We start from the raw sequence: 12,269 nt of genomic DNA, 5'->3' as shown, positions 1-12,269 counted from the left end.
CTGAGCCTATTATGGAAGACGTGGAAGTTGCGGCAAGTGTGGAAGATTCCGGGTCCCTCCCCCTTGGTCAGCAGCCCGCTGATTGGGGAACCAGGATGTAGGAGGCGGAAGCGGCTGGCAAGCTCCACTTTGTACAGGAAGCAGGGAGTGGACATGCATCGCTTCCGGTTTACCTCCGAGTCGGATGTGACATCATCCAAACCACCGAAGGCTATTGCGAAGGAGCGCGCGGTGTACGTCCGGCTTCAGCGCATCCCCAGCTCTGTGGAAAGCGGCCTTCTGGCGAGAGCAGGGGAGCCGCAGGCTGAAGACTGTGTGCGGGACTCTGCTAAGTCGGGTGTCAGCATGCCCGTGGATGTTGGGGGTGGTAAAGTATTGTGTGATGCTGTTGTGGTACAGGCCCCTGATACGCCCACCCCCTGTGAGTCAGGGGGTGGGCGTATCTATCCCCGCTACCCCTCCGGCTCTGGACCCGCGAGGCCCCACCCCCTTGGGGGCTAAGGATGCTCATGTTATACAGCCCATTGCTAAGGGTCCCCCGGTTGGTTCTAGGGACCCCTCAGGTCAAGCCCCGCTAAGCCCCTCCCCTAGAGGTCCAGGCCCCCGGCCTCAGGTCCCATCTGCTCACGTATCACCAGGGGAGGCCCCTCTGAGTTCTGGTGCCCCCATTACAGCCCCCCCAGTTGCAGGTCCTTCTGCTGTAGGTGGCCCGGTGGCCAAGCCTGCCTTGAGCTATTCAGCGGCGGTGAGGGGAGGTCAGGAGCCAGCTAGACCACTCCAGGCACATGCTGGCAACCTGCCCACCTCAGCCGCACGCAGAAATGTGGTCCAGCTAAAATGGACCGGGGAGGGCCCCCCTTTAAGTCACAGAGAGGTCATAGATCGGGTCCTAGAGATGAGATTCCGGGCAGTGGACATCTTTGCTTTCATCGCCCCGGTAGGAACGGGCGAATATGATGTCTCTTTCATGAGGGCTGAGCTTCTTGACCTCTTCTGGCAAAGGTTTGAGGCCACCTATATCCATAGTCCCAGGTGGGTGGGCCTCACCCCCAAGCTTATCTCCCGCCAGAATGTGGTAAAGAAGGTTACAATCTTGGTCCGGAATGAGTCAGTCCCGGCCTCCGATATTGTCGTCTGGTTGGGGAGGTTCGGAGATGTTTTATGGCCCCTGAGCAAAATTGGAGACGACAGGGGGATATGGACAGGTGGATGGACAACCACTGTCCGCCTGAAAGTGGTGGGTAATGTGCTCCAACACATCCCATCCTCTGCTTTTTTGGGGAGGGATAGGCTCATTGTCTTCTACACCGGTCAGCCATGGGTGTGTCACAGGTGTGGGGGCAAGGGACACTTTGCTGCCTCGTGTCCCGTCATCCGGTGTTCCCTTTGTCAGGAGATAGGTCACCTGGCGAGAGATTGCAACATCATCCGTTGCAACTTGTGCGGAGTCATGGGGCATGCCTACAGCCAGTGTCCCGAGGCTCTCCGTAACTTGTCCGACGGTGAGTTGGTGGCAGAGCTGGATAGGCTTGATGCAGAGGTGGCGGCAATACAGGCAGAAAAGACCAGCTTGACCTCTGCAGCAGCCTCTGGAGGTGGAGGGGGGGGGTTCCTGAGGCCCCTACTGCTTCTGTTGTCCCTTCTGTCTCTGTCCCCCCTGTTGAGTCTGCCCTTGTTAAGTCCTCTGTCATTTCCCCTGCTGTACCTGTCCCCCCTCCTAGGAGAAGGAAGAGATTAGTAGAGGCTGCCCAAGGGGCAGGGGTGGTGGTTACATCTGGGCCCTCTGCGCCTGTTCCCCCAGTCCTTCTTCCATTGCGGAGGGGTGTGGGGCCTAAGAAAGTTCCTCAGGAAGTCTAGGGTCCTGTCCAGGGTGGGCAGGTGGAGGTCCCAGTGGGGAAAGGGTGGTCAGTTGTGGGAAAACGGAATGAGGCAGTCCTTTCTACAGCAGGGTCAGTTTCCTCTCTGGAGGTGGGGGATCTGGCCCTGGACAACATGTTTGGGGCTCTGTCGGGGGAGGAGGGGGAGGTCTCAAGTGACCCCGCTTCTCCGATGGAGGATGAGGAGGCGGGAGGGTCTATAAAAAGGTTGAGGGACCCTGCCAAAAAGTCCAAGAGGAAGGTTAAGAAACAGTTCTGACGAAGTCTGCGGTGATTGGCGGACGAAACGCGTCAACGTGATGACATCATTACGCTCGGCGTCTCCATAGGGCACGGTGCCCACGAGGAAGGAAGAAGCGGTTTGCTTCAGCTCCACACTGGAAAGGCAGGAGACATTCTAATTATGATGAGGATATCATCTAAAGCAGCCCGCACATGGCAACCTTGAATCACAGCCTACTTCCACCGGTGGCAAGTGTATAGCCATTAGGCTTTTGTGCTATCAATATTAATGGGTTATATATTCCCACTTTTTTGGTAACCCTGTGCCTATTTACCCCCATTAGGGGGAATTTTTTTTAACTCCTATTGGAGAAATATCTGTATATCACGATATATATGTGCTGTGGCATGCTTCTACAGTCTCAAATATATTTCTAAGGAACCGCATTGCTTTCTCATTATTGAGCAATATTTGGAAACCCAGATCTGGGTCTATATATTCATATATACATAGACTGTATCAATCAGTCTGGACTTTACATATTGACTACCTGGCTGCCTATTCACTTTTTCATCCAGACCTGATCTTACTTCAAGTGAGGAAGAGTCCCCTTGATCTTCTGTATGGTAATATTTTTTAGATTTTTTTACCCTAATTTTTGCTTTATTCAAGTCTGTTGGTAGCTTTATATTTGTTTCACATTCATATACCTTTAGAATCACTTACTACTGTGCATACATTTCCATTTGGGGTGGATATCCAGGAAGGCCATATATCCATCTTTATATGATGGTCAAGTTCATGAGAAGGTAATGGAATAACACATATACCTGTTATGGGGTTGTTTTGTTATTGCATATAGTCAGCATACATTTCCTATTATTTGTTCCCTCTACTATGATCTTCTTATATTTTTTTCTGGTTTTTCCATTTCCAGGAGGTCATTCTATTCAAGGTGGTGGTCACCAAAACATTTTTTGAAGAGTGCTCCCCCTATGCAGACATTATATGGAAAACATGGAAATCCTTTGATCTAGTAGTTAGGAAATTTATTGCCTTATGTGGATTCCTGATTGCCGGATATTATTTCTGGAGACGCCGAATGTTTTTAATTCAGTGATTTTATAAAGATTTGTTTACCATGTCTCTGTCTAACCTCAATATGATCCATGTGATCAAATAAAACTTGTTTGTTAAACATTTAAATTACATTACTCTGCTTGGATTTTCTAATAACCACTCTTTCTGAGCAGTGTTGCACTTGTCATGCTGCTATGTTTTATGTAAAGCTTTTGGGTTTATAAATCCACACTAATTATCAGTGAGACGGAGATATCTATATGACACATATCTACGTGTCATGTTAGGTGGCTACCCCCCTCCTTTTTCCGAGGTTAAGAAACGCCCCTCTCAATCTCCTTGATGGCAGTTCCCACTCCGTTAAAGGTGGCAACTATTAATGTTGCCAGCGTGAGGTCTGTAAGTGCTAGAGAGACAGCCTTATTTTTGATCAGTGGTATGGATGCTGATATTTTATTTTTGCAGGAGACCAGGTTGTCCAGCCTGGCGGATATACATCTGGCCAAGCGGGAGTGGACCATCCTACTCGTCTCTTGCGGCTGAGCCTTACTGCCGAGTTGCGGTGCTTTTTACTGGTATGGTAACGTGCCGGTGGGTTATTGAGGTGGAGATTGGAAGATGTTTGATCTTGGATGTCCTTGTGAAGGGGCAGGAACTGCGCCTAATCAATATATATGGACCGCAGTCCAAGTGGGACAGAAAGTGCCTCTTCACTAGGATGAAACCTTTACATTTTACGTCCCGGCTGGTGGTCTTTGGAGGTGACTTTAATACCATAACTAGGCCCAAGGACAGGAGGGGCTTCAATGACAGGCCAGGATATGACAGCGTTTTTCTAAATGCCATAGTCAGGGAAGCAGGTCTGGTGGATGCCTTGGTTAAGAGCAGCCCGGACAGCACTGGTTTCACGTTTAGGAGAGGTAATAGTCAGAGTAGGATAGACAGGTTGTCAGGGATCCCCTCGATCCCTGCCGCGATGGTCCCGGCGCAGGAGCAGTGCACCGCTCTGTGCAGGGACGCGGGCACTAGGTCCGGGCCGGCCGCGGCGTTCGAGTTCGCGCATGCGCAGTAGAAGCCGCGGCCGCCCGCTGGGCTCCAATGGCAGCGCAGGGCGGGATATTTAAATGTCCCTGAGCTGTCATTTCAGTGCCTTCTGGTTCTACCTGTATCCTGCGAATCTGAACCTGTGCCTAGTAAGTTATTTGACCCAGATTGCTCTTGACCTGCTGATTTCTCCTGCCCAGACCCTTGCTTTGCCTGACCTCTCTTCTGAATGCCCCTCATTAGATCTGACCTGCTGTTGCTGACCTGGCGTGTGACCCGACGATTCTCTGTCCGCTCCCTTGTACCATACCGTCCTCTACGTTACCAACTCGGCCCGTCTGACTTCGCACTTGCTCAGCTATCCATCCATCCATCCCATCGGGGTCACCCGACCTCCTCACATCTGGCTCTCCCTGGTTGGAGCCCCTGGCGGACACCCCTACCACTGACCGGTGTGCTCAGTAGTGGCGACCTGGTCCCGGGGTACTCCAAGTCCATCCCCACCATCAGGGGCTCTGGTGAACAAGTACCCTGGGGCTTAGACTCCGTGCTCTGGGCACGCCTGACCAGTGGAGTGCTAGTGGTGCCGCTCGGCGGTCCCTCACACAGGTTTTTTTAAGGAGGACTCTGCCTTCTCGGCACTCGAGTGTCGGGCGGTGGAGTTTTCTGACCACCTTATGCTTACTGTGACTTTGAGTTTTTCAGACATGCCGCTGAGAGGGAAGGGCATCTGGAGGTTGAATTTGTCTCTGCTGGAGGACGAGGAGGTGAGACAATCCTTCGAGGAGTTCTTTCAGGCTCAGGAGACTGTGCTGGATCTCTGCAACAGTAGGTCGGAGTGGTGGGAACTTACCAAGGTGCGGATTGGCAGGTTTTTCAAGGCCATAGGTAAAAGAAGGCAGTTTGAGAAGTACATCACCTACCAACGGTTGCGGAGGAAGCTCGACCGCCTTGTTTCTAGCTGTGGAGATTCTGGGGCAATCTCGGAGGCCAAGCTTCTCCTCAGGAAGTACCAGTATGACCGGCGTACCTCTTTGGTTCTGGAGAGGGATTATGGGAAGTACCACTCACCCGAACCTTCCAGAATTGCAAACAGAGTGCAGCGATTAAGACGGTCTCTGCCCTAAGGGATAGTACGGGGTCCCTGACAAGATCCAGGTCAGGGATCCTGGAGGTCTCTAGGTCCTTTTATGAGGACTTGCTGGGTGAGAAGTGCCTCGACCGGACAAGGATGTTGAGCTTTTTGGAGTCTACACCGGGTCTGGACGGTAATGTTCCGCTTGCGAGTTTGACTGGGGAGATTACTGCAGAAGAGGTGGTCAAAGCCATCGATAGTCTGGCCATTAAGAAGACCTCTGGGCCAGATGGCCTGACAGCTGAGTTTTTTAAAACCTTTAAGTCCAGCTTGGCACCTCGCCTCGCGGAGGTTTACAACTGCTGTCTGGATGAGGGGTCCCTCCCTCCATGAGGCAGTCTGCAGTGATTCTCTTGTCAAAGGGTAAGGATCCTTCGGCTATTGAGAATTGGCGCCCCATTAGCCTTCTCAATGTCGATAGAAAGGTTCTGGCTAAGATCTTGTTCTGGCGCCTGTCGTCAGTGTCGGATGGCTTGCTTTTATATCAGCAGCATTGCTCGGTCCAGGGCAGGAGTACCTTCACAGCAGTGTTAGCTGTCCGGGAGGCCCTGGAGTGGTGTAAGGCTGAAGGATGGGGAAAGTTTCTGCTGGCAGTGGACCAGGGTAAGGCCTTTGACCGAGTCAATCATGAGTACCTCTGGCATCTCCTGGACCGATATGGTTTGGAGGGGAGGTTCATTGGCTGGCTGAAGACGTTGTATAGGGAGGCTGAGAGCTTCATGTTGGTGAATGGCTGGGTTGGGCGACCCTTTGGGGTTGGATCCGGGGTGCGCCAGGGGTGCCCGCTGAGCCCTTTGCTCTACGCCTTTGCCATCGACCCCTTCATCAGGAGGCTAGATGGTGGGGCGGTGAGTGGGGTGCCGGTGGGGTCCACTGGGGATCCGCCCCTGAGGGTCGTGGCTTATGCTGATGACGTTTCTGTTTTCATCTCTGGGTCGGAGGAGGCGCAGGAGGTGGTCTCAGTGATGGATCAGTATGCCGAGGCATCTGGCTCCAAGGTCAACCAGGACAAATGCGAAGTTCTCTGGGTGGGGAGGGAGGGTGAGAGCTTCTCACTCCTGGACACCTTCCCGGTGCCTCAACAGAGTATAAAGGTTTTAGGCATCAATTTCGGCCCTGCTGATTATAGCAAATCAAATTGGGAGGCCAAACTGTCTGGTGCCGAGGTCAAGGTGAGATGCTGGAAGGGGTGGCGGCTCTCCTTGAGGGAAAGGGTTGATTTGATCAAGACTTTCCTGATTCCCGTGTTTTTGTATGTCAGTTTCGTTTGCCTCTTGCCAGAATCGCTGTATACGAGGATCTACAGCTGCTTCTCACAGATGTTATGGAGGAACAGGCTGAACCTTGTCAAGCGGGATGTGACCTACTCATCCAGGCGGGAGGGTGGCCTAGGTATGGTCAACACGGTGTTTTTTTTCTCTCTGATGTTCTTGAAACATAATTTTGGTAACATGCTGACAGAGAGACCAGCTGCATGGGTAGGACTGTTTCGGATCTGGTTTAGACCCTTTCTGAACAGTTGGGAGAGTGGCGGGCCAGTGAAAAGCCTGCGGGTCAAGCACGGTAAACTCCTGGCTTATGTGGCACTGAAGTTACTCTGGCGGTGGCATGTGATGGTGGAGGAGGTCAGATCCCTCCCTAGGAGACTCCTGGGTGAAAGGATTGTGGCAACCGCCTTCCATGCTCCGTTGGCCTTGAAAGATTGCCCAGGCCATATCATGAGGGAGGGTTTACGTTTAATAAATCTGGAGCGGATTCCCTTGAAGTTTAGGGACCAGCCCTGGCACGCTTTCCATGGCAGGCTTTACGAGAGGGGTAATTTGAAGTACCGTCCTCCGGATGACCGTATTTGTCCGAGGTCGGAGTGTCAGGGTGAAGTGGAAACTATGGACCACTTCTTGCTTCAGTGCCCCTTTAACGTGGAAGTGTACAAAGAGGTGGGTGGGGCTCTAGGTGTTTCTTTCCTGCACTGCATGACTTATGCAGAGTGGGTGTATGGAGCATTTGGACACCTTGTTCTTAGTCAGTTTAGTGGTCCGATACTACACGTGGAACGCACGGTGCCAGGTAACCCTTCGGCAGAAAGTCCTCTCCATCCAGGTGGTGGTGTGTGGCATCCTTGGTGAGGTTGGGAAGATTCAGGGTCTGGAGAAAGACAGGTGGCGGCGAAAGGCCTGGATGGAGGCGTGGAGGAACATCAGGCCTGTAGCTGCTGCCTGTTGATCTCGGGTGGTGGGGTCTGTCCCTATTTTCCTCTCCTTTCACCCCCCTAGATTTTGTAGTTGTGGATCCTTTTTGATGGAAGGCTGCAGGCGCTGAATATCTGGTTTCTTAGCCTCCTTCATGGGTATGTATTCTTTTTTTTTTTATGTGGTGTGTTTGGGTCATGAAGGCCCCTGAAGCAGTAGAATGGAAATTGTTTATTTCTTGCTAAGTTTATTGGCCATAAAGGCCTATTTACTGTGGGTTTTTTATGTTTATTTTTATGCTTGCTGTTTCCTGGCCATAAAGGCCTGAAGGGAACAGGTATTTATGTTTTTTGTTCCAAGTGATGGACTTTTGTGTTGTAGGCCATAAAGGCCTCTTTTTTTCCAGATATGGACTCTTATGTTTAGGCCATGAAAGGCCTTGGACTGCCTTATTAAGGGCCATGAAGGCCGTATCTATTATGTTGAGTTTTTTTTTTCTTTTTAGGAAATTCCCGGACTTTTGAGTTTTGTGCATGAGAGAAAGGCTTATGTTTGTATTTATTTATTTATATTTATATATTTTGTATTTTTGTAAATAATTGGATTGGTGATTTGTATGACTTTAATACTAATAAAAAATCTCCATTCCTGACAGTGTCCCACAGGTGTGCAGGAGTCATCTTCCCGAAGTTGCTTGGACCTTGAAGAAGGGGACACTCCCCGAAAGCTAGTCCTCAAAATTGTATGTTAGTGCAAATAAAAAAAGTATCACGGACAGTACTCAATTGTTTCTGTCCCAAATGCACTAATACGGCTACAATCACCTCAAGCAAAATGGAAGATACTGCATATAGCCACATAAAGAAGCAGTTAACCAACCTAATCACAAAGGAAACACAGATCAACAGTGATATTTTCTTTCTCTCAAGAGGCAAAAAGAGTAATCTCATACCACAAGGCCTCCAGATTAAAAATCCTTGCGTAAATACAATCAACTTTCCTTATGCAAAAGGACTTTGCAGACGCACCAGCGAGAGATTAAGGAATAACCTCATCCACAAACTGTATGGAAAAAGGGTAACTATCAGGATACAAAAGCAGTCTTTGTTTGAAACCCTAACATCATTGGACTCTACCAACATTAACCAAATCAAGAATGAATTGGAAACTTTACAAAGACAAATACAAAAACTTGCCATGAATGGGAAACAAAAAAAACTTCAGAAGCTACACCAAGAGCAGTCCTTTTGGATACAACCTAAATATAAAAGCAACCCAACATCTATACCTCCTACTATCAGTGATCTGGAATCTAATCCGGAATCCCAAGGTATCCCTTGTGTAAATGCTGATGTGACTGAAAATGTGGATATAACAGAAGAACTTGGAATCATCAACTTGTCAAATCATAAACTTTCTGAACCAGAATTAACCATCCTCTCCAAAGGCCTTACATTCTGCCCAACCACCAAATTGGATCATTTACAATTATTGTCAAGTAAGGCTCAAAGAATATTTCCACAATAATGAAAGGAATCCTAGGACAATGGAGTGCTACACAAAGAAAAAGAACAGCTGCTTCACACCTCCACAAGGATGCAACCCCAAACTGGACACCTATATTGACAGTTTCAGATTGCGAGCTACATCCCTGATATCCACCCAGCAAAAGAAAATTCTGTACAATCTTTCACCACTAGAGCGAAGGGCTATACACGATTTGCGCAATAATCAGGCCATCACCCTCAAACCAGGGGATAAAGGGGGAGCAGTTGTTGTGATGGATACAAACAAATACATACAAGAAAGCCAGAGGCAGCTGGAAAATGCCATCTACTATAAGAAACTGGATTATGATCCGACCCAGGACTTTACAAAGCAATTAAAAGGTCTCATTAAAATACTTTCAGCCCACCTACATTCAGAACTTATAAATGCGATTCCGGATCATCCAGAAATCGGGGACTTCTACATGCTGCCCAAAATCCACAAGCCAGGAATTCCAGGCAGACCCATCATAACCGGTATGGATACACTCACCGAACAAATCTAAGGCATTGTAGAAAATATTTTAAAACCGTTATTCAAGAACACTGCTAGTTTCCTGCAAGACACAACTGACTTTCTGAACAAGATCAACAACATACAGCAATTACCATCTAATACACTTCTAGTGACTATGGATGTAGTATCCCTGTATAGTAATATCCCTCACAAGGATGGATTAGCTGCATGTCACAGATCCTTATCATCCTCACCAAACCACAAATACACTTCTGAGGATGTTACACAGCTCATTGAATTCATACATACACAAAACTACTTTGCCTTCAGTAAAGACATCTATCTTCAATTTATGGGTACTGCGATGGGAAGTAAAATGGAACCCCAATATGCCAATTTATTTATGGCTGACCTGGAGGAAAAATTCCTGAACAGCATGGAACAAAAAACATAGATACTATCGCTATATTGATGATATTTTCATCATATGGACAGAAGGTGAAGAAAACCTAAAACAATTTTACTCATTGATCAACACTTTTCATCCATCAAACTAAAAATGGAATACTCAAACACACGTCAACTTCCTAGACACCACAGTATACATCAGGGATGATACGCTTCACACCTCAATATACAGGAAACCCACTGACAGATGCAACTACCTCCACAGTTCCAGCTTCCACCCCTGAAAGGATCTAGATAACCTCCATTTTGTTAATGTACGCCATTTTAAGTATTAAGTTAGCTTTTTGCAGATATATTAGAAGCTTAATGAAACTGTTTTAGGTGCTCAAGGATGTATCAACAGAAGCTAACATGACCCTGACAATGTTTTTGTCTGGTTGTTTCTCAGAAAGCTAGCCAAAACAATTTATACCAAGAAATGTATATGTCATGTTTCATGTAGTCAGCTCATGATGGAAATTTGCAAGTTACAGTTTTGAAACTCACTCCCCCCCTCCCTTATTGTTTCTGTATTCTATATAATCTTAGTAATGTCTAATAAACTTTGAACATCTCTGAACATTAGCTGCCGTTATTTCCGTGTTCAAGGGGTGTTCCCAGAATTCTGCTGATAAACCAGGAATCTCTCCACAGACCGGGGGTCTCTGAGGGGATAAAGAAAATCATCCTTTCAGCTGGGGGCTGAGCCCGGGATGACCACCCACCTCACTTGGTAAGTAAACCTTTTGTCTTTTTATGACTAAAAGCTCTTTCTTGCCCTGTGTTGAGGGAAGGTCTTGAATCATTCTGTATTGTCTATATAGACCCGTGATAACCTGTAGCTGCTTTTGGTAAGCAGACTTAACTCTTTGGTAGAGTTACAAAATAGTGCACTATAAAAAAAAAAAAGAGTGTTTTTTGGTAAAACACAGTATGTTCTTTGGCAGAACATAAAAGAAATTGTTCTTTGGTAGAACACACTGTTTTTTGGTAAGACAGTGAAGAGATAACTTTTGGGAAGTTATCAAAAGGTTAATAAGTCTGTGGAGCAGATTCTGGTTTATCTGTCTTTTGCTTTTTCTTTCTGTTGCGTAGAAGTATAAGATAATTTGTTGTGTGGAACAAAATAAGATTTTAAGGTAAAATTGTCTTATCCACTGTCTAAATATGGGTCAAGGAGGTAGTTACCCACCAGGTCCCCCAGAAAAGGGAGAAAATTGTAAGGATTATGTTGTCAGAGTTTGTGGAACGGACTATTATTTAATAAATCCCTGGGTGGATTGTATGGCAGGTTGGACAGAAGCCATGGGAAGTACAGACCCATTTCAGAGAGAGGGAGAGATCTTATGGGAATTTTAGGGATTTCTCTGAGAGTAACATCAGAAGGAGGTATTGTTGCCAGATCCTCCAAAGTACAGATTATACCCGCCTATTTCAATGATGAGAGTCATCCCTCACACATTACACCCCCTCCTGATACACATCCAGTTTGGGCCACAAATTCTATGGATGTAGGATTATTTCATGTACACCATACACAGTCACACTCAAAGAAGGGGCATTGCCCTACAAACAGAGGCAATACAAATTGACGCCAGAGAAGGAAGAAGAGATTGCTCCTCTAGTGGAAAGATTTTTAGAAACAGGTATTTTAGAAGAAACTGTTTCTCCTTACAACACACCTATCAATCCTGTTAAGAAGCCAGATGGCTCTTACAGGTTTGTACAATATTTGAGGGCCATAAATAATTTGGTGGTTCCAATAGCCCCAATAGTGCCTGATGTGCCATCACTCCTCACCTCCATTCTGTTCTATGCAGAATATTTTACAGTGATTGATTTAACAAATGCATTTGCAGACGAGGGTGCTATTTGTATTTATATTCTGAAAATCGCCAGATGAGCTGGTGCAGAATGTCCTAGGGTTTTGTAGATTTGCCTGCAGTCTACTCACTTGCCCTCCAGACCACACTGAGTTCCTTGACCCCTCCCAATGGTTTGGTCCTCCTAAAATATGTGGGACCTTATTGATTTGTAGTTCAATCAGGCGGCCAGTCAGGAGGATAGTTGGTCTCTGTTAGAATGGTTGTCAGGGAATGGTCACAAAGCATCTAAAAAGAAATTGCAATGGTATAAAAAACAGGTTGAATACCTTGGTTTTACTCTAAGTCATGGTGAGAGGAATGTCAGTCACAAAAGAGCTGCGGCTCTCGTGGGTCTGCCCCGCCCACAAACAAAAAAGGACATGCTAACTTTTCTTGGTATGATTG

General features: G+C 47.4%; 1 protein-coding gene across 1 annotated transcript; it reads left to right on the top strand.

The window, feature by feature from the left end:
• Positions 1-895: 895 nt before the first annotated feature.
• Positions 896-5,692, top strand: LOC149460277 (uncharacterized). The gene is made up of 2 exons (XM_089679890.1): positions 896-1,502; positions 5,271-5,692. The coding sequence occupies exons 1-2, from the start codon at positions 896-898 to the stop codon at positions 5,690-5,692; spliced, it is 1,029 nt and encodes a 342-aa protein (XP_089536016.1).
• Positions 5,693-12,269: the final 6,577 nt, after the last annotated feature.

This window comes from Staurois parvus, unplaced genomic scaffold, assembly GCF_062004578.1.
Source record: "Staurois parvus isolate SC_StPar_1 unplaced genomic scaffold, SC_StPar_1.0 ptg000232l, whole genome shotgun sequence".
NCBI lineage: Eukaryota > Metazoa > Chordata > Amphibia > Anura > Ranidae > Staurois > Staurois parvus.
This window is presented reverse-complemented; position numbering and strand designations above follow the sequence as displayed.

What these genes read in the sequence shown, in the direction of transcription:
- LOC149460277 (XM_089679890.1), top strand. Translation starts at nt 896, where the DNA reads ATGAGATTCCGGGCAGTGGACATCTTTGCTTTCATCGCCCCGGTAGGA. An exon ending in TCTCCGTAACTTGTCCGACG is followed by an intron (nt 1,503 to 5,270) that starts GTGAGTTGGTGG and finishes TTGGTTCTGGAG; the next exon opens with AGGGATTATGGGAAGTACCA.